This window comes from Grampus griseus (genome assembly GCF_964374135.1).
Source record: "Grampus griseus genome assembly, chromosome: 1".
Taxonomy (NCBI): domain Eukaryota; kingdom Metazoa; phylum Chordata; class Mammalia; order Artiodactyla; family Delphinidae; genus Grampus; species Grampus griseus.
This window is the reverse complement of record NC_139017.1, coordinates 126,194,223-126,217,564: the sequence shown is the minus strand read 5'-3', so window position 1 is coordinate 126,217,564 and position 23,342 is coordinate 126,194,223. Positions and strand designations below refer to the sequence as shown.

General features: G+C 38.8%; 1 protein-coding gene across 1 annotated transcript in view; it reads left to right on the top strand.

Annotated features, from left to right (window-relative positions):
- The window catches only part of SGIP1 (SH3GL interacting endocytic adaptor 1), a 209,902-nt gene that overhangs the window by 75,786 nt on the left and 110,774 nt on the right, over nucleotides 1-23,342 (top strand). Inside the window, exon 3 of the mRNA XM_082667976.1 lies at nucleotides 21,426-21,489. Coding sequence (XP_082524102.1) covers nucleotides 21,426-21,489 — 64 coding nt within the window. The remainder of the gene's footprint in view (nucleotides 1-21,425; nucleotides 21,490-23,342) is intronic.

Genomic DNA, 23,342 nt, shown 5'->3' with positions numbered 1-23,342 from the left:
AAATTTCCTAGAACTTAAAAAAAAAGTTTCACATAGGAACTCCCCTGGCGGTCCAATGGTTAAGACTTTGCCTTCCAATGCAGGGGTGCAGGTTTGATCCCTGGTCAGGGAGCTAAGATCCCACATGCCTTGCAGCCAAAAAACCCAAAACATAAAACAAAAGCAATATTGTAACAAATTCAATAAAGATTTTAAAAATGATCCCCATCAAAAAAAAATCTTAAAAAAAAGTTTCACATAAATGTTTTAAAGTGTTACATAATTAAATTAAGTCCTAAATTAAAACTGACCTCTCTGAAATAAAATAACATGATGAGCTATAGTTATTGTCTGTGGAAAACAGTGGGATTTGTTTGTGTGTGTACTTGTTTTCTCCCTTTTTACAAACATGTATATCAGAAGAAACATATGAGAAAATTCACCTTATTGTAGGTGGAGCCTAAATGAATCAGTCCTAAAATACATGATAAATTTTAAGCTCATGCTATTTGACAACAGTTTGTCTTAGAAAACGAGGTGAGAATAGAGTGTTCAGCCTTTAAGGAGAGGGTATTAAAGGTTTTTCAGTCTAACTGTGGAAAAACTTTTAGTTCTTTCATGGTACTTCTCAAGTAAAGATTTTTATTTACTAATATAGGATAAATAATAGGAATGATATATAAACTCACATCCTGTGCAGGATTTACATATCAAACCCCACAGTCTCTGGGTGAGTGAATTCGGAGACTGTCTCTGCTTAGTGGCCTACAAGAGTTCAATTTCCATTTTAAAGATGAGCAATTAATGTTTTCTCAGTGGTTTAAGACATAGTAAGGAGATTTTAAAAACTGAAAGGAAAGCAGTGGAATTAGAATATTCACTTGTATGGCTTCTAATAGAGCATTTGAAGTATAAAGCTATGCATGAAAAAGAATAAGAAGAACCAGTCACACAGACCTCATGGTACTGGAGCTGTGAAACACATTGAGAAACCCTTTACTAAAAGATGATATAAATTTTTAAGGTAGGAAAACCCAATCTCTTCAGGCAAAATATTTTAGGTAAGGTCTAGAAAGGAAAGAAAAATAAAATAGAAAAAACAATCACTTTCCAACTCTCCTCCAGTATCTTAATAAAAAAAGTATCTATGGAGTATTTCTTTTTTAATTTTCTGTAGCTAGATATAATCATCGCCTAGCTGCTTGAACCTCAGATGAATGTTGGAATGTGCTGAGGTGCGTATACTCAGAATCAGAAAGGAGTCTGAAGGATATTGACTAAAATGTTTGTCTTCCTCCCTTTTACTTCATTATGACAAGAGAATAACAACACAGTACTATGAGTTAAACAGCACTTTATAGTTTATGAATCCCCTTCACATGTATTCTCTTATTTGGCCTTCATGGGAACCCCGTGAGTTACCTAGAGTCTGTCCCCGGAAAACTCGATGGTGATCTAAATATGGTGAGATTTCTGAGAAGGGCAAGTGCAAGGGGAAAAAGCCATTCTTCTCCAGATCAGAGAAGGTACTAGGACTCCAAAGCGTACTCCTTGGACTTATTCCCAGGGTTCTGAATTTCATCTCATAATGTAGCAGAATAGTCTGTGGAGGAAAACAACTAAAGTACAGAAACAGAAAGATTCTGGTGGGATGACTGAAGAAAAAGCCTGCATTTCTGTCATGGAGGTTTCAGACCACAAGATTCTTCCACTGAAGAATGTACCAGAGTGTTGGGTCGAACCATATGAAATTGCCAAAATGGTAAAATATGGACAATTTTATACAGTTTAACTTAAAAAGAAAATCATTTTCTAGGTTACTGGTATAAATCTAGAAAGTCTGAGGCTCTCTCAACCACTGCTTTGTTATATGATCTTGACCAAGTCCATTTAACTTTCCCTGAACCCATTTCCTCATCTGTAACAAAGTAGTGTTTTTCTCATGGGACAGTTGGGAGGATCAAAATGATGTGATGAATATCTAATTCATAAACAATCGCTGGTATGTAACTAGGTATAAATTATTGCATTGGATTAGCCACGGGTTAGCTGATTGTTTGTATACTCTTGAGACATTTGAGTTTTCCCTAGTCAACCTTTAGCCCCTTATTTCTAACTAGAGTCATCTTGGGCTCTTCCCACCCCTCAATCCAATATCCAGTCATTCACTAAGTTTTTCCTATTTTATCTCCTAAATAAATTCTTTAATCCACTTTTGTGGTCTTCATTCCTGTACCACTGCTCAATCCCAGGTCCCTATCACATCTCCTGACTAGATTGTTGCAAAGATCTTTAAACTGGTCGCCCTACTTCTGGTCTTGCCTTCTTAATCCATCTTCTCCACCACATACAAGTCTAAGCATGTAACTGCATTGCTAAAAGCCTGCATTTGCTTCATAATAACCTACAGAATGAAGTCCAAGTTACCTAGTATGGCATAGAGGACTCTCTATGACCAGATCCCTACCTGCCTTTCCAACCCCATCTCCTGTCACTGTCTCCTTTTTACTTAGTTTTAGTAACAGATAGCAAATTGTTGTTACTTGTCCATGCATGTCATCTGTTTCATCCTTCTGTGCCTATGTTTATGTGGTTTCCTCAGTCCAGACCCCATTTTTTGCTCATCCCACTTTTTTGTTTCCACCAGACTAACTCTTACTCATCTTTTGATACTCATGTTATGCATGTCAGATGGAGCTCTTCTCTAAGTCCCCAGGTTGGGGTGGGTGCCTTTCTTATTTGCTCTCATAGACTCTAACTACTGCACATAAGCATACCCAAATATGCTCTATTGAAATTTTATACTTGTGAATCGCTTTTTCTAACTCAGCAGTACTCCACAAAGGCAGAAGCTCTATCTTATTTATCTCCATAGAACAATATCTAGAATGATGTCCAGAATATAGTAGGTGCTCAATAAGCATTTGCCAGATGTTTTCAGGTGAGTTACAGGAGGTTGATACCAAGGGAGAAGCCAGGGTCCATTCTAAGCATGGCTTTGGAAGACATCATCTGAAGGCTTTCTTATCTGACTATTCAGTTACTCTATGGCAGTAGTTCCCCAGGTAGAACTCCATGAGCAGGACTTTCTGGAAACATTGGCCCCCCAGACTGTCTGTTTACCTCATCTCAGTTACCTTGCCCAAGAGGTAGAGAAATGAAAGGAGACGTAGAAATGGGAAGCTGTCAAAGAAGGTGAAGAGATGGGACACCTCTGTAAGACATCTCTCTAAAGAATTGTAATGTGGCTTTGTTTTCAACCTAGACACTTGAAATGAATTTAAGGAGAGTAGGGACACAGTCATTATACCAGACTGTCTCTTAATGGGATGTGGGGGGAGACAATCAGTCTAGATATTACAAAACTACTGTGTTATCCGGTGTGTCCCAGAGTTCTTAACAAATAGGGCAAAACAATGACTCATGACCCCTTTATAGCCCAAAACAAGCTGATATTCTTGTCATGACAGTCCATAAAAGCTTTGACTCTTAATCTAGAAGGAAATACAGGTGAAGGCTAATTTGGTGTCTGAGGGTGAATGGAAAGAGGATACGAAGTTTCATCATGACTGCCTGATACCTCTGATTGTCTCTGTGGTTCAATTAGCCACATCTTGGGAGAAAAAGCATTATGAGTCTGAATGCTCCTGGATGGAAACCCAGTCCTCCAGGTAAGGTTTCGACTGCTTTGTCTCAGTGAAAACCATGTGACCTTAGTGTTGGAATTCACCTGAATGTTCTAGGAGGTGTACGTCACCTTTTCCTCCATGCATAACTTTTCATCTGAGGAAGCTTTGAGGTCTCTCAGACATAGATAATTTCAAGATACTGGAAGCATGGAGTTAGATCTCAGATGTTTTTAATAAGTACTTTTAAAAGCATTATATAGTAGAAAAATACTAGACTTGGAGTCAGACACAAATATATTTAAATATTAGTGCAATTTATTAACCATGGTGTCTTACACAAGTCACATAATCTCTTAGATTTTTACCTGCATGTAAAAAGTGGATTAATAATACCTACCCAGCAGGAATGATTTACAGATTAAATGAGATAAAATAAGTGAGAGAGCCTAGCATTGTAATTAACACACAGTAGGAACTATGTTTATTTTTTTCTTCCCTTATCATTGCTAATAACCAAGCTCTTTAGCTTCTGGGGTTTTCTTTCCTCCTTCTACTCAGTTTTGAAAGCTGCAGGTCCAGCCAAAGCACTGTGGCTGTTTGTAATAGAAACAGATGGATGACTAGACCAGCCAGAAGAAAAATAGGGAGGCTCCATGAGTGAGACATGACAAAGGACTCAGCTGAGGGACTGTAATTTAGAGCATCCATCATCATGGGTCCAGGGACAGACACTGAATTCTAAGCCTGACTCAGTCCCTGATGCCTTCTGAAGTGTTAAGTAACATTTAATTTCTGACAAAGATTCACCATAATGCTTGGCATTGCTGGGTTGTCTTGGCCACGATCATTTATTATATGCTATTGTTACACATTAATGCAAAAAGAAAATGAGTTCCTACAGAGGAAGGGGCTTAACCTGAGGTCCGTGATACATTTAGCCAGTTTATAATGCAGGAATAATATGCACAGGTTGGTAGATAGATGTCTATGCCAATATCTTATGTGGAGAGGATCCCTATCTTTTATTAGATTCTCAATGGAGTCTGCGACCAAAAAGAAGTGAAGAGCCACTGCTACATAGTAAAAGACCAAATTTCTTTATAGCTAGAGAGACCGTTTTCATGAATATGTTTTTCCCGGAATTCTCAAATATACTCCCTGATGAAAACAGGATTGGAGCCATGCATTGTTTCTGTGAACTGTACTATCTTATTATGGGGTTTTTATCACATTTTTTCCTCAACAGAATTCAAACAGATATTCCAAGGTCTGTTTTAATTGTTTAAGAAACATGCTTGAGTCTATAATACCCTTCCTTTAACCATGAACTTTCCCCATATTTCCTCATATTTCCAATATTTCAAAACAAAATACTAACTGTTTGGTTATCTCCAATGACAATTTCCTTTAGGATGAGGGACCAAGGCTTGTAGTTTTATTATACACAGTGACCAGGTAGCCTAGCATCCTTGACTATGCATTACTTATAAATAAAACCTGCTAAGTCCTAGAGAGTACCCTTAAGCAGTGAAGCAGCAGACTGATTGTTTCGAGCACGGTCTACCGCTGAGTAGAGCTGAGTGAAGGAGGGTGCACCACAGTGGCAGGGTACGTTTTGCCGGCACCTGATGGCTGAGAGTAAGTGAAGAAAGTAAGTCACTGTCTCTATCGCTAAAATAAAAGCTGGTAATTCAGAGAGAGAACCAGTCCCTTCTTTTTCCCTTGCCTTCTGATTGTGTAGCTGAACCTGTTCTATCATGGGGGAGTCCTGAAAGGCCCAGAGGGATGCTCCCCCACCAGGGGACACCCCATCACAGAGATGCCTGATCAATCTCTTCAATTTCTTCAGAGGGGAAGCCTACTCAAAACATTAGGACTTGGTGGCAAGGGAAGTGTTTCATCCCTACATGCCAACCACCGACTTAGTTCTTGCTATTGCTTTTCATTTTCCTGAATGTACGCATCTTTTTCTGTAATAATGGTAGCAAGAGAATGTAGCAGACCATCTAGAGCAGATATTCCCAGGAGTGCTGGCAGAGGAAACTGGGGGAGCGAGAGGAGAATCACCGGGTCTCCCGAGTGCCTTCAGCAAGTGCACGGTCAGGGCACTGTGTGCACCCTGCTCTCTCTCCCCAGTCACCCAGCAGACACGTACATATGGGTCAAGAGCACAGGCCTTGGGTTCCGACAAGCCTAAATGAGACCGCAGCCCATCACTTCCAATCCATGCCGTGTCAGCAAGTTGTGGAACTCCTCGAAGAAGTGTTCCTTGTCTGCCAAGCAGAGATGATTAGACCTACAGCACAGTGTGGTGTTGTGCATTTTAATGCGATAATGCATGAAAGTACCTGGCAGGCATTTAATAAATGCTACCCTAAAACTAGCCAGTCTTACCCCACAGAAATTAATTTTCTGAGAGAAAAATATTATATATTTTATGTGTAATATATATTACATTTTAGAGATATCAAAAGTGAAATTTTAATATGTTTGCATATTATAGATATATAAATATATATTTAACATATGTAACATATATTCTGATATATCAATATTCTTATATTGCTTATATTTCTTAAGCAAAGATCATCAAACATCATTTAACCCATTTTTGATGGTGAGAAGTAACAGTTTTGTAACTACTTACCACAACTAAAAAGTGCTTTTTATATTTATCATTGTTCAGAATACCACGGAATGCCCTATGCTATAATTCAACAAAGCTATCAGGCGCTGTTGTTACAAGCCAGGCTGGTAGCCTGATGATAAAAGCCCTCTCGTTTTCTGAAGAGTGTGATGTGCCATTTCCTCTCTGGCAGCTGCCATTGCTACCTATGCTTAACTTTGCCTCTTTGACCCCTTCTAATTAGCTGCTGCCCTTCTGGTCTGGAAAAGAAGATTAGTAAGATTGTTGTCTCTGTCCTTAAAACAGGAGGGAACAGACAATGAGAAAAACTGAGGATCTCTTCTGTGCCGTATACACAAGTATTAGTACATCTTATTTGTGTACACACACTAGTATACCTTCTTTCACCTTTATTTCACTTCTTCATTAACTCTGCTGGCTTTTTAGGATGTTGGCTGTACTTATGATACATACGCTTGTATACATGAAGATTAGCAAGTATTTAGTGGAGTTCCTTTTCTCAGTGATGGAAGAAGACTTAACTTGAAAGCTCCTGATTTGTTTGCTTATATCCAGCAGGGATAGAGAAGGTCATTTTTGACACCTGAGTCTTGGCTTGGCTTAGAACCCTTTTCTCAATTCAATCAAAGTTAACTTAGTTGACATTATTGCAGGGCACTGAATTAGCTTCACCGATGGGGCCCAAGATGAATGAGAAGTGAGTCCTGTCCTCATGCAGCCTAAGATCCAAAAGAGCAAAGACACTGTAAACTGACATATGAGGCAAAATTTGATAATTTCTATTGTGGAGTCTTAAGTTTTGGAAGAACCCAAGAGAAAAAAATCAGTTCTGAAGGAGACCCTCCTGCAGGTGTGGTGGGGTATTTATGAACCAGCTGGAGCATAGGTGGGTTCCTGTGGTTGTCTCCTAAAGAGAAGGTGGTCCAAAGAGAGAGTCCTCAAAATAGAAGCTAATACATACGCCACAGACGTGCACACTTGTTTAGGGAATGAGGAGAATTTTCATTCGGTTGCAGAGCGGAGTGTTTACAAGTAATAGTGAGAGATGAAACTAGAGAAATATGATAGACCATGTCTGAAATGCCAACCTAAGCAAGGAGATCTGTCTTCTGGTAACTTCAGAGCAGACTGAATTCCACTGAAATCACTGAGGGGGCTCTAATTAAGCAAAATGGCAGAGGTGAAACAAGTGTGGGCATGTATTTAGGTGGCTGTAAAAAAGAAGGAACTACAGTCACTTGGGGTTTTCAAATGCATTGCAGAGGAGAAATATCTGGGGCAGCCTGACTAGGATGCTAGCAAACTTTTGAATTTCGCATAGAATTACTCTTGTTAGCATGACTGTTCCAGGAAGAAAAACATACATTTGCGGAAAGTACCACATAATTAGCTTAATTCAGACTCAGCATTTGGATCTTGGTGTTTCTACAAACCCCATTTCTAATGACTTTTTTCTGTTTTGCTTTGTTTTTATCATTATAAAAGTCACCTTTTACTTCCTTCTGCCTTTGAGGTTATAGTCTCATGAAATGAAAAGTCTTTTTAGAGTACTTAACAGAAAATTTAGTCAAAACACTATGCCAAATTTCCACTTAAAATGGTATTAGTGTCACTGGAATTGTGACCCAGATTGTTGGGGGAATGCTATTCAGCAAATAGGGATTCATGACACGGTTCTAGACATTTAGAAAGTAATGAGATATATTTAGCATAGAAGTAGAAACAAAAACTATATTCAAACCTAAAACTACTTGACATTCTAGAGCACTATGGGAGATAGTTTGTGTACTTTCTCTCTCTTTTTTATATATATGTATATATAAAATATATATTTTTTATTATATATATATTTTTATATAAATATAAAAATATATATATATATTTTTTAACTTTTTGGCTGCACTGCACAGCATGTGGGATCTTAGTTCCCCCACCGGGGATCGAACTGGTGCCACCTGCAGTGGAAGTGTGAAGTCTTAACCTCTGGAACACCAGGGAACGCCAGGCTATTTTTTTATACACACACATACCTATGCCCACTCATACATAATGAAGCAATATGGTAAAGTATATTGAACTAAAGTAAAGGGACAAAGGTTTGAATCCAGCCTTCTCTATAATTTTCTGTGTGGCTGGAGGCATGTTGCTTTAGTCTCCCAGCACTTCAGTTTTTCTTATCTATTAGTTAATCTGTACCCTGATATTCTGTGATTTAACTGCCTATCAGTTGTGCCATGTTATTTCCCCTTTTTAATTCTTTAATGGAGGCTTATTAAAAGCTTCTTCAAAGAACAAGAATGTTTTGCTTAAACTGGGATTTTAGGGGGGAAAAAAGGAAACAAAAATCTCCAAAGTCTTCTTCAACCATTACCTTTATGATGAAAAGATAATTCAGTAAACCATAGTATAGATTTTTTTTTATTCCAACAATTTTAAGAATTATTTTAAGAATTTTATATCCAGACTCAGTTTCTAGAAAATATTAATTGTGATAAGCCATTGATTTGCTAAACAATTTACATGCATGATTCATTTAGTTTTCATAGCAACCCTATGAGATAAGATCCATTTTGTGGATGAGAATACTGAGGTCGAGAGAAGCATAAATTTATTGACAGTAACACAAGTAGCAAGTGGCAGAATCAATTAATTATGTGGGACTGGAGCTCTCAGCTGCAGAGGAGTGAAATGGGAGGTGCGGCTTTTGTGTATAGGGATTGGAAGAGACAGCTAGCTGACTCCCAAAGAGCCAAGCTTGCTTTCCACAGCGCAGAGCTGTTGCTGGGGAGTGACTTCACAGCCAGGGACTTTGTTTTCCAGCATCTCTTACATCTAGGTGAGACCAGATGGTATATAAGCCCAAACCCTTCTGGCCAGTGGTATATAAGCATAACTCTGTCCCTCCTGGCTGAGGTAGAAAGTATCCCAGGTAACTTCCTCATGCTTTCTTTCCCTTCCACGACAATCTTAGAGGCCGTGTCTTGAAGATGACAGAGATGGAAGGAGCCTGTGTGAACAGACTGGATGTACATAAGAAGCTAACAGCACTCTCTGATCGATTGGCTGTGGAGAGGGAGGGAAAGGAGTCAGATAGCTTCTTAGATTTCTGGATGGAGCATCTTGAGGGATGATGGTACTATTTTCCATGGAGAGGGAACCTCTGGCAAAGGAACTGGCTAAGGAGGAAGTTCCAGTTTAGATTATCCATGCCTCGTGTAAACACTTGTCCTTATCTTAATAGATTGTTGAAAAGCAAATAAGCAAGATTTTATAGAATTTTAGAGTTAATGCTACCCAAAGGAAGAAATTGGAAAATATGCTCTTAGATGTTTTGCTGGGGAAAATGGATTTTCCTCCCCTTTTCATGCAAACAAGGGAAGAGAGAGACCTTATCATTTACACTGGATTGGATACTTTACTTTTTTTTTTTTTTTTTTTTTGCGGTACGCGGACCTCTCACTGCTGTGGCCTCTCCCATTGCGGAGCACAGGCTCCGGACACGCAGGCTCAGCGGCCATGGCTCACGGGCCCAGCCGCTCCGCGGCATGTGGGATCTTCCCGGACCGGGGCACAAACCCGTGTCCCCTGCATCGGCAGGTGGACTCCCAACCACTGCGCCACCAGGGAAGCCCAGTAACTTATCTTTGATTTCACATAATTCAAGAGTCATATTAGACACTGTATCTCTAGTCCAGAAGAGGCCCTGGCACATGATAGACGTCCAATACGTTCCTGTTCTATCAACCATCAAATGAGAAGATGAGATCTTCTGATAGTGATCCCAAATACAGGAGCTTGCATGACTCTGGGCATTGAATAAAAGACTAGAGTTATCTCCCTGCCCAACACTGAGAAACTGATGAAGAGAATACTGACCAGTAATGGGGAAAATTGCCATCTGAGCTTCCTAGGTAAATATGCAGACCTAGAATCAGAGATCATTTGTAGAGTAACAAACATGAATTTAAGTGATTGGAATATAACATTGGTAAATGAAGCAAGGGAAGAGTAACATGGCTGTTTAGTCTACCAAGATGCTGAGGGCATGGCTTAATAAATCAAGAAGCCTACCAAGGGTTAATTTTCCAAGAGGATGGACTTGATATTTTCTACCTCCAATGAGAATAGACTAAAGGAGAGTAGATTTTCATTGCAACTTGGTAGATTTATATTATACAACAGGCATAATTTCATGACATTGAACTTTGTTACCTATTGAAATGTATAGCCAAAGGATAGATGGGTGAGTGGGTGGGCAGGCAAATGTATAGAGGACAGGTGACTAGATAGATGGATGATGATGATGATGAGATTATAAATCTTACAAACAGAATCAATCCACATGCATTCCAGAGACCTCTCAAAAGGACTTAGATGCGAATTCTGTATTTAGTTCCTTTAAACCCTTATTTTGTGTATGTTTCTCTGATAACTGATCTTCTTTTTAAAAAAACCAACTTAATGTTTATATGTTTTTAACTTTTTAAACCATTTCCATTCCATTTCAGAAAGTAGACTTCATGGATTCCCAGTAAATAAGGTTTGCTAATAACCTGTGATGTATTGAGTCAGCCATGCCATGTAAATCTCCTTTCCTTTCCTCACCTCTCTGCCTCCATGTAGTGGGTTAGACTTAAACCAAAATGATTCTTTGTAGGACATGTTCCAGCTTTTTTTTTTTAAATTCACATTTGAAGAATTTAATTCACAGCGCTAAATGCCACATGTCGTAACAATTTAGAAATTTGACCAAAGGACTTGCTCCTTCCTCTCCAGATGAAATATAAAAAGACAAGAGCATACGAAAAGCATTTCTGTCGTTGTGCAGTTTGCTTTCTTTTGGATTTATTTTCTTGTTGAAAATGGAGTGTTTGGAAAATGAGATTTGGTGAATTTTTCTGTTTATGCCTGAAATGAGATTTGGTGATTTGTTTATGCCTGAAAACCAGAATCCTTCTGTGCAGGATCGTTAACTTCAGTTCTGTTTACGTGTCAGTGTCAGGCTGGGGAGGGACTGGAGATGGAGGGGAGAGAAGAGAATCAATGAATGTGGGGAAAGAGAATGAGGGAGAGAAATAGAGAATAAGAGGAAAACCATTTTACAGAACAAGGTTCCCAAGGAACACGTCAAATTAATTTCACTAGTGTTTGAAGTGTTATTCTCCCTACCTGGTAGGAGCAGAAAACAAATTCTATATACCACTAACCCAAGTAAAAGTAACACTGGCTTACTTTCAAATCATGCTGGGATGACCAGCTGATTAAAGTTTGGAGTAGATTTGCACACAGTAAAGGCTTCATCAATGATGTATTTTCCTGCTTCAGGAGATTGTTGTATTTCTTACTGTGAGTTTTTAAATCCCCACTTATATTTTATGATAGATGTTAGTAAATTACATTTCTTGATCTTGGTTTTGTTTTTATAGCTGTAACCAGGAGAAGCTTGAGATTTTGAAAATTTGATTATTTTCAAATTTTGATGTTGTATTTTTATTTCTAAAGGAATAGAGCTAGGGAGATGCTGTAAGTGCTGAAATCAGGCATTTAGTTACTTTTATGTAATCTGTTAAAATAGCTGATTTCTAGTTGCTTTGTAACTATCAAAACTTCAAGAAAAGCAAGAAAAATATGCATAAAATGATGCACAATATATTTTATGTATGATACGAAGCTTTTACACCCATTTAAACTTTACAAAAACCTTTTAAGATAGCTGAAAAAACTAAGAGTCAGAGAAGTTATGTAACTTACCCCAGGAGGTAGTGAAGATGGGATTTGAACAAAAGTTTTTCAGAGCTCAAAGCTCCTACGTTTTTTTACAACTGCATGTTTCCCATGGATCTTGTTACTGTATTTAAAGCTTAATAGAAGTTGTTCACCTGCTTAAAATTCTTCCCATTCCCACTCAACTCCTTCATTGCACTGATATTGGCATAGCAAATACTAAGTTCGCTTGTGGCAAACCTGTTCCATGACCATTTTCTTTTCAACATTTCTACCATGTCTCCAAAAGATCAAATATTTCTTTAAAAGGTGTCACTATTTGGGCTTCCCTGGTGGCGCAGTGGTTGAGAGTCCACCTGCCGATGCAGGAGACGCGGGTTCGTGCCCCGGTCCGGGAAGATCCCACATGCCGCGGAGCGCCTGGGCCCGTGAGCCATGGCCGCTGAGCCTGCGCATCCGGAGCCTGTGCTCCGCAAGGGGAGAGGCCAAAACAGTGAGAGGCCCGCATACCACACACACAAAAAAAGTTGTTACTATTTTTAGCCCTTGAAGTCTTAATTGTCTTACGGTCATCTCCATTTCAGCGCACTAACCTGCACTCCCGTATATCAAATCTGAATTTCAAGGTGGCATCCACATCAGCCTCTTTTGCAATCCAGCACCAATGGAGTGTGTCATTAAGATGCATATTTCCCCCAATAGGCTCAGCTCAGAATAAAGGGGTACCATATTGTAAAGAGGCTCTGTGCTAAGTACAAAGATCACCTGGATTTCCTTTGAGTCACATAAAAATGAAAGTAAAGCATTCAGACCACATGCATACCAATTTTGAACAATCTGGAAATGGGTAGAGCAACCAACAAACTTTGTTAAGTGACTACCCTGTGCCAGGTACTGCTCGACACTGAACTTGACTTTTCATATTCCCTGGTACTCACCTCTATTAAGCGTCCCCATATCTTAGGCAATAGTCTAGGCACTGGAAATCATAAATATCATAAAAAATCTTGGGAGAGAGTGGCCTTCATCTTAACTGGTCTTACATTTTTCTGTAAGACCTTCTTAGGACAAAGAATCTGAATTGGATTATAGTACCTATATTTAAAACTTAGGGGAAGAGCTAATACGCAAAGCATTTTAATCTTTCCTGACAGAAATACAGTGGCCATTATAATTAATAGACATTGCCAGTGAGAGTTGCTGTCAATATGTGGCATTACGCCCAGGGCAATTAAATTTGCCTGTTTTTTATTATTGAGACCAAATGTTTGGCCTGGGTTCCTGCAGAAAATAAGTAATTCCATTACATGTGATTCACCTTTGAGTAACCCTCCAAGCTGACGAAGACTCAAGCTTGAAAATTTACATTTATTACAGAAATAATCCATTTAGCAAACATTTATTGGGTCTCCTTATATTCACTGGGCAGCACAAAAAGATTTAAACATGCAAAACACAGTCTTTGTGTTTAACAAATATACTGCCTAATTTCCCTAAAAATGTTTCTCAATTAAAAAAAAAATCAAGGTTTTGGTTTTTTTGGTTTTTGGGTTTTTTGATAAGAAGGCAAGACGAATTGTCAACCAACAGAAGGATATTCCAAAGACTTGAAGCGCATAGACTCTGGAGTTAGGCAGAGGGGACTTTGAAATGTGGTCTGTCCCAACTGCTGGGAACTAAACTCCGAGGGAGCCCTTGGATAAGTGCCTGATAAGAGTGGCATTGTATATCTGAAACCTTCAGCCATACCAGATAGTTTAGTCTAACAGTGTGATTTGCGGTGAGCATCTGTCTTTGCATGCCTGAAGCTTTGGGTTTATCAGTTGACATCTAGGGGACTGTAGACTGAAAACCTCAGGTCAGTCATGCAGGTGTTCCATGCCTATGTGAGCTGACCCCCAGTAAAAACTCTGAACTTACGTGAGCTTTCCTGGTCGGCAACACTTCACATGTGTTGTCATACATTGCTACGGGGAGAATTAAGCACTACCCATGCAAAAGTAGGAGAGAACAACTGGAAGCTTGCACTTGTTTTTTTCCTGAAATCTGCTCTAAGCATCCTTTTTCCTTTGCTGATTTTAATTTGTAATAAGCCTTTCTGTAATAAACTATAACCATGAATATAAAAAAAAGAAATGTGGTCCGTCAATTGCCACCTGTGTGACCTGACACCAGTCACTCCTCATGCCCCATGGTATGTAATCAATACAATAATAATAGCTCCTGCTTTATAAGGTTGTGTTGTGCTAAGATAAGGAAGTTCCTGATGAATTTCCTGAAACATCTTAAGTACTTAACAAATTACATCTATTGGTTTTTATTCATGATGTGTGTTTTGGGCTAAATTTAGCTTTTCAATGTGCCACTGTATACATTCTTCACCTAAAAATGTGGTGAGGTCACCCCACACCCCTCCCTCAATGCACATGCTGTCAGATAGGTCCACCCTATGCAGCTTAGGGCTCCTTCTCTTTCCCTGATACCTCCATACATACAAATAAATATTCAAACACTAAACATCAATGGAATGTAGATTGCAAACATCCAGAAAAGTCACTTGGTTTTTCTTTTAATTATTATACAAACATTCAGTGGCTTTTTAAAAAGGTGTTAAGACAAACATGGAAAGTGTGTCCACCGTGTACTAGGCATGGCCCTGGGTACCAAGAGAAGCATCGGGACTACCCGATAAGTCGCTTGGCTTGGAGGCATACAGACCTGGCTCAAAATCTTGGTCTTATCTAACTTGTTTGTTTGGTGATCTTGGAAAAGGAACTTAATCACTTTGAGTTTATTTCTTAATCCATAAAGTAGGGGTTAGTTATACCGTCTGGGCTTGTTGAAAGTGTTAGTTTGTGAAAATGCTTAGCATAGTGCGTGACACGTATGAGGGATTCAGTGAACCAGCGCTGCCTTCCCCTCATTCCTAGGGATTATAGAGAGAAAAACTGAGGCTATTCCTCCAAACCTCATGTCCTGGGAGGATATGAATCTTACATTGAAAGTAACGCAGTGCCTCTCAGATTCTCTATACGTTTTGCTGCAAATGACAGCCAGTAAGAGGTCCAATTAAGATTTGATTCCAGGGCTTCCCTGGTGGCGCACTCGTTGAGAGTCTGCCTGCCGATTCAGGGGACACGGGTTTGTGCCCCGGTCCGGGAAGATCCCACATGCCGCAGAGCAGCTGGGCCCATGAGCCATGGCCGCTGAGCCTGCGCGTCCGGAGCCTGTGCTCCGCAGCGGGAGAGGCCACAACAGCGAGAGGTCCGCGTACCGCAAAAAAAAAAAAAAAAAAGATTTGATTCCAGATCTTTGGAGTCCAAAGAAAGCAGTCCTTCTGCTCCCTTCCACCACGCCTCCTGCTCTGTATCTGGGAGGGGCATCTTCATGCTTCTGGAGGAGATACACGAGAAGATTGTTTGCATTCCTCTGTGAACTGTGTCTTGCATACTGACCCTAAACAGCTGTCACTGCCACCCTTTCCTCTTTCTTCCAAAGCTCTAGGTCACTCTGAGAGCCAGCTCTGTGCCCAGGCCATGACTGGTTCAAGCTCTGCTCAAAAGCACTGTTTGTAGAGGAGTGGGAAGAAGGATCAAGTACACCCCAGGAACATGATCTGCAAAAGTGACACCTTTTCATCAATTTTAAATGCAAAATGCTTATATGGAGGGTTTAACACCATAATAAAGAGCTGTTAGTGAAAGCAGTGTGTAAGACCGTGACATGAGTGAGGAAGGTAATAAAATATAGTGCCACATCTCTTCCCATCCCAGTCCCTTTAAGTTATCTTGGAGATAAACCAGTTTGCTGCCAACATGCTGATAGGATGGTGACCAGTCTACCTTTGACCTCTTCTTGTTGTCTTACCAGCTAGCAGTGGAATGGTAGGAATTCAGGACAAGGAGAGAAAAGAGGAGGTATTGGCAGGACTCTCCATGTTCACTCCTATGTGGCAGGAGAGCGTCTTGTGAAGGCCAGCAGAATCTTCTGTGAGTTTGGTCCTCAGCTCCTGCCTACAGGATGCTCACACCTTGATTTCTTCTGTTTTGGACTCAACTCCAGGACTGTTATCTCAATCTGTCCATCTATAGAACTAGCCTTCATTTTTAGGGAAAAATATTTCAATTGTAATTTTAAGAAATAGAAGATGTGAAACCAACCAAGCAAAAACTCTGTATTTCTTTTGAGTATCAGATTTTGATGTTTTACCTAAAATTAGTATATAGTATAGAGGCTAAATTTTCTGTTTTGGAGGATCCCTCTGACAAATTCTGTTTTCATTGTAACATTTAAAGGCTCAAATTTAGAATTTAGTGTTTGCTTAGTGAACCTCTATAGAACAGTTACACTTGGGAGAGAAGGAAATTGATAAAGGTAAATTTTTGCTGTATTATTTCTTCCTCACCTGTGGAGTTGTATACTCAAAGTCAGGAAGGTATCTTTATTTTTTAATTAGTTAGGAGACATTTCAGAGAAAAACATAGTGAACACAGTAATTTGTGTTTTAAATTTAAAAGACTTTTAAAAGAAAGGTTTATTTTTTTAAAAGACTTTCAAACTTTTTGGAGTTATCATAAGAAAGATATTTTACATGGTCACCCAGTTTGCAGACACTCACCACCCACACAGCTGAGGCCAAGAATTTCATGATGCAGTCTTCATCCTTTCTACAGGCAATGCACACTTAGTTTTTCTCTTCTACTTTATTTTCGAATGGAAGTTTCACCCTAACAAATTGATTTCATAAGCTTCCAATGGCCTGACTTGCAGTCTGAAAAGAAGGTGAGAAATAATGCCTCTGTTTTAACACAATTGAGTAACTCACTTTAAGGAATGTTCTATTCGTGAAACACTATGGGGCAGTGAAAATAAAGACAGGCATCTACATAGTAGAGTGGCTGACTTCACAGAGCTTACCGTCTAGTAGGGATTAACATAACATTGTAATCTGATGAGAAAAGCTGAAAGGAACATTACATAAAAATGTGTTTATGACAAGCTTTTTGTAAACAGCTATTATGTGAGAGAGAAAAGCTGGAGGGTTGTTGTAGTTGTAAATTCTTGCGGACATATCACTTTCACGATGGTGAAGGTCATCATGAACACAGATTTGTGACTATATAGCTCCCAGTTTCTTAACTAAATATTTGACAACTTTACAAAAGAATAAATAAAAAGGAAAAAAAAAGATTCCAAACTTTTAAGCCAATTTTCCTTGTCTCTTTCTTTTCTTTTTCACTCCCTCCTATCTTTATTCCCTCTGGTCACAGAATAATCTGGCTTGAGCTATTCTGTTTCTTTTTTATTGTGATAAAATACAAACGACAAAATTTACCATTTTGGCTATGTTTAAGTGTATTCAGTACATTCTCAGTGTTGGGCAACCATCACCACTATCCAGTTCCAGAACTTTTATATCATCCCAAAAGGAAACTCTGTACCAATTAGGCAGTCACTCCTCATTTCCCCTCTACTCCACCCCTGGCAACCTCTACTCTGCTTTCTGTATCAGTGAATTTGCCTACTCCAGATATTTCACATAAATGGACTCATGCAATAGGTGGTTCTTTGTATCTGGCTTCTTTCACTTAGCATAATGTTTTCAAGGTTCATGCATGTTGTAGCATGTGTCAGTATCACATTCCTTTTAATGACTGCATAATATGCCATTGTATGGGTACATCACATTTTGTTTATCCATTCATTAGTTCATGGAGAACTATTTCATTTTAAGGGAGATTTTATTCAGAAAATAATTGTAAACTAATCAATTGGACATACCTTTAGAGGTTTGATTACATATATGTATATATATATATATATATATGTATATATATAGGCACCTAAAGGCTTTCAAAGAAACCTGATGTCTCTTTGTAGAAGTTTGAGCATGAGAAGAAGTGCTGTATATCCAGAAGCTCATGAGATAGTACTGGATCTGACCTATGGATTTAGGGTTCATCTGCATACAGATGGAAAATAAAACCATGTGAGTGAATGAAATTGCCCCAGGGAGAGAGTGTAAAGGAACCTAGGACAGAGTCCAGAGGTACTTTGGGGATCCATGGAGGGAGAAGGAGCCTCCAATTTCCTCCCTAGAGATGATGATAAATAAAACCTAACTCAGGTGAACCCTCAGGCTCATCATTTGCAAAGAAAACATCTCCTACTTTTTCACAAGGTTTGTAAGAAAATTAAATGAGTCAACATATGCAAAGCAGCTGGTACCTGGCCCATAGGTAGGACCTCAGTAATGATAGCTACAAATATTACTATATATATTTGTGCTGTCACTATTGTCAGTTTCTGCATGTTTCTTTATTTCACTATCTTGTAATATCATATCCAGGACTACCTATTTTGAAATAAGCTCTCCTACCCTCTTAAAGCTCAGTCTGTTTTTAATTTTGTTGTTGTTGTTGTTCCCAGACTTTGCTAGCTTCTCTCATAATACCGATGGAAGCTAAAAGAATCTAAATTAGGTGAAGGGACGCTAAGAGGCACAGGCCAGACTTCCGACCCAGTTCTGCATGCACACAGGAGGATGTTCTCAATTCCATAGCTTGGAAGAAAACTGTTCTAGCCCCAGATCATCAGGACCTTAAAATTCTTTCTCTTTAGATCTCTTTGTTTTGATATTGGCAAGGGAAAAGTTATTTACTTCATTTCTCAAAGACACTTGATTTTTTTTCCCTCCTATTTTTGGTAAAGAAATAGTTGACAAAAATTCATGACCCAGCCTAAAAACAATTACACTATATTGGAGTCAGAAGTGAAAAATCATTGGATATACTGTTTTTTAAGCTTATCATTTTACCAGACACAGTGTCTTAAACTTGTTACTCCTGTAAGATTTTTGACTGTCCTTGCTCTCTTCTGAAGAATTTCTTTGAATATTTTTAAATAAACTCTCAAAAGACTTGACCACACCTCTCCATTCACTTTTAACATGGTTGGTATGACTGTTTCTTCCTGGGTCTTCTCAAAAAGCTGTTAAGATACGAATAACTTTTATATTTCATAACTTTGTTTTAGTCTTTCAGAGTTTTCTTCATACTCTTATAAACTTCTCATATCTTTCCACCTTTCAAGGGGGAAAAGTCTTCAGTGTTTTTTCTTATGCAATAATTCGATTAGTTTTGTTTTTCTGGAATGTCACATCTCTAGTGTATTCCTATTTATGTTCCATATATGGGAATGTATTTTACATATGGGAAATATGACTTTCAGTGAAACTAAAACTACAGAATGGCATTGCATTTTGTGAACATATGCAAATTCTTTCATTCCTTATTACTGGCTGATTTGTTGTACACTGAGAGATGGAAATACAAAAAGAATGTAACTCATACTCATCTACACAATTAGAAATGATGCTGGGAATGGACTCTGTCTCCTGAAGCCTGATCCAGGGCACTTTTCACTGGAAAATGGACAACTCGTGACGTTCATGACCTAGTTCATGTTGGCTATTATCCAAGTTTGGTGGTCAAAAACAGGACAGAGTCTATGGAAAATTACTATTGCCTGCTCTGTTACTAATTTAATACAAGAATTACTGGAATTTGTCTGTATTTTCTCATCTGTTTGGTAGGGCATGCTATCTCTTGTCTCATGGTCAAGTTGCAGAAAATAGAGTAATTTGAAAACATAAGATAATAATAGCATTTGGTTTATAATTCTATAAAAACCAGTAGTGACTGGTGAATATAGCATTCATTGTGACTCCAAAGCTGAATTAGAAGCATGGAGAAGCCAAGTAAGAGACTTGAAGCCCAAGAACAATTATAGGAGGAAAATGATTTTAACTACAATATTTTGTCCCTATAAGGAGATAAGGCAATTACAGGTGAGAAGAAAGAAGTTTTTCACAATCAAAATTAAAAATGAACAGAGAGAAGGTGTTCCTAAATATTATGGGTGGGTAGTTTTAAATGTCAATAAGTTTTCTATAAACTCTTCACGTGGAGGGTAATGGAGAATAGCTTAATGTGGGAGGAGATTTTTTTTTAAACAAACATTGACATTTTAAAGACCTAAACATCTTAAATGGAATGACTATTCAAATACAAAATTAGACAAACCGAGGCATTTTGGAGATTATATTTGAGTAGTATCCTAAGAGCCAGATAATGAATGACTCAGATCATCTGAGTGGTCTGGGCTGACTCACATGTTTTAAAAAAAGATGTCATCAAATCTCTGATTTTGTCAGTGTTTTTCCCCTTGATCCACCTGGTAGTGCCAAACAAATCCTGAACGTCAGTGACTTTTCCAGCTCTAATTTGTCAGGATGAAGTTCCAAACCACCAGTAACAAGTCTAAGGTTTTGACTATATAGGCATTGGTATATTTGAATAATACTGACTAACATGAGAAACACACAAGCCACATATGTAATTACAGCACACGTGGGAGATAGGAATCCCTGACAGAGCCTTGACAGGAGAAGAATAGAAGATACAAGAGTAGGCTTGGTTTGTCCAGGATGGAAGAAAAGGAGACTTCTTACCCCAATACCACCTGAATGATGCTTCCTGGAAAACATCTTAAATCAACAAATATTATCTGGTTCCTCTACTTGGCGTAGAGGACATACCAAGGGTATCCTTGGCCTCTGTCCTAGAAAGGCTTACAGTCTATGAGGGAAACTGACGTAGGAACTAATAAGTGGAATGCTTTGATATATTGTAATACATATAACAGCAACATTTGGGGGAGCACAGGATAGTCAGTTCTGACAGCACTAAGATTGAGAGGCCCTCACAGAGGAGGGGGCATTTGACTGGGCTGTGAAGGCACATATGGAAGTTGTAAATATCAACAAAACAGGAAAAGCATTTCAGCCAGTGGCAAGGACCACATAAAGAGAAAAGAGATACAGGAGAACAGATATTGGGGATGTTCAGAGAATCCAGTATAGCCACTGAATTGAGGAAGTAGAAAAAGATGAACTGGGAATATGGGATACAAAGAAGTGTCAGGCCAATGTGGCTGTTTCGTATGGTTTACATAATCTCTGTCTTGGAACTATCCTAGTGTCCAGAATCCGCCTACCCTGGAAATTACTGTTCTTCTAAGTCTGTGATGGGGTTTCTTGGCACAGCGCCAATTTGGGCGATGGCTAACAATAGTCTAAGAAAAGCTTGCCTACTTTATTGTACTTTGTCCTGATCTCCTTTCCATTTTTTTTTTAATATTCTTACATTGCTCATAGGGCTAAGAACTTACAGTGCCATGTCCTTGATAAACATCTGTTGAAAAACAGTAATGAATCCTATGCACATGTACACACACACATGCATACACATGAAGAAACTTTCACGGGTTTTTGAACGTTCCAATTTAACTAATATATTGCAACTTTAAAAATATGTTCACTTGCATGTTGCTAGGAACTTTCAAATAGAAAATAGATTTTTTGACCTTTTGTTGTTTTCCCACAGGATTGAAAAAACGTACAAGGAAGGCCTTTGGAATACGGAAGAAAGAAAAGGACACTGATTCTACGTATGTACTTAAGAAGAGCACCACTGCTCAGCATCAGCTGGCTGTGACCGTGTGGAAATGCAGATCTGCTGTGGTCTGCTGTATAGCAGAATAATGAACCTATAAAACCCCTTATTTGACAAGAATCCCTGAAAGAAAGTTAGAAAATGCAAAAATCAATAGTTGTTTAGGCACAGGTGAAAAGAAAAAAGGTGATGTTGATCTCGCAACTTTAGCTTTTCATTCTGTACATTTTTATCGTGCATAAATTTTATCACAAGGTGCTGAGAATTGCCCTGTGGGCTTGTCCTCTGAGAATTTATAATTCATGGAATAGAATATCTATCACGCAAATTGAAGTATCTTTCATATAACTAAAAGAGCTAACATTTGTTATGACTACCGTGGTAACACGTACTTAGTAAACGCTCAGTGAATGGTAGCAGCCACTACTCCTGTTATCACTAATACAAATTAATACGTGGTAAGTTCCTTAGGAGCGATTAGAATTGGAATTTCCAGGGAATTGGAGAGTGGGAAAGCTCATATTTGAATACATGATCAGTGAAGCTTCAAAGAGGGAGGAGCCTTGATTTTGGCCTTCAAGAAGATGAGGACATGCGTTTCATGCCAAGGGACAACAGCCAAAGCAGAGATGTGGAAAAGCCAAGTAGGTATTCGGGACAAGCTAAACAGAGCAGTCTGTCTACTTGTCGGCCACACGTAAATGTAATAGTGGGAGGCAAGGCTGCAAAGGAGATCAGGGCCAGATAGGAAGGGCTTTAAGTACCAGCCAGGCTGAAGTGTCTGGGCTTCCTTCCTTAGGCAGTGGGCGACCTTGAAGCCTTGAAGGCTTTTAAACCAGAGACTGTAAAGGATTGGGGGGTAAAAAGCTATTTTTTGTCCAGATATCAAGTTTTAAGTCCCCTGTTCTTACCTTTTCTTTGTGTTTTTTCTTTTGGTAAATAATTATTTCATGGAAGCTGTATTTACTCTAGTCTTGCCAATTTTTCTAAATGATTAAATTAGAAAATAATTTTTCTGAGCATTATATAATTTTCATTATTTCTTAAGAAATTGACAACTTTGAAACATTAACCAGAATAGGAGATGGTTCGTTCACCAGAGTCGGAAGACCTGGGCTCTGGTTTCAGCATTGCCAATAGCTCCACGGACTTAGAATACACTTTCCTCTAATGGGCCTCAATTTGCACTAGATGGAATTGAATTTCCATAAAAGGCCAGAGACTGTAGCAGTCCGTCTGCCAACAGAATCCTTTGCCACCTACAATGTGCCGTGTGTTGTGGAGGACACTATTAGACATATCTCAGGAGAACATCATTAGCAGAAAACAAATCCATTTTTCTTTGAGATGGTTTCTGTAACTGACTATACATAATCTCTGGTGTGTGAAGAAAATTAGAAAGGAAAGAAGCTCCCTCAAAAGGAAAAAGAGGTCAAACAACCTCCCCAGGGCAGACTGAGCTCATTTGCAGGTGGCCAAAGTACCACTCTTCCATCACCACTTCTAAAAACATGAAAATGAGGAAGTTACTCTTCATGGCTTTGTGTAGATGCCCAATATCTCTCTGAAATACTCTAACAAGACATTTTCTTGTAAAATCCCAAGCATCTGTCCTTTACTTCTTATCATCTGAGCGCCCCAATTTACTTAGGTGATAGCAAATTAGCTATAAACTGGTTCCACCAGCAGTGATGGTCAAAGGACAAGACATTTAGTGTAAGCCTTTGCTTTTCATGAGCCCCTGCTCTCTAACTGGGTCATATATCATTCTTGCAGAAGGCTGGAGAAATGTTCTGGCAATGTGCTATCCCTTCAGATTTAGGTAATGCTTATGTTAGTATGCAATCA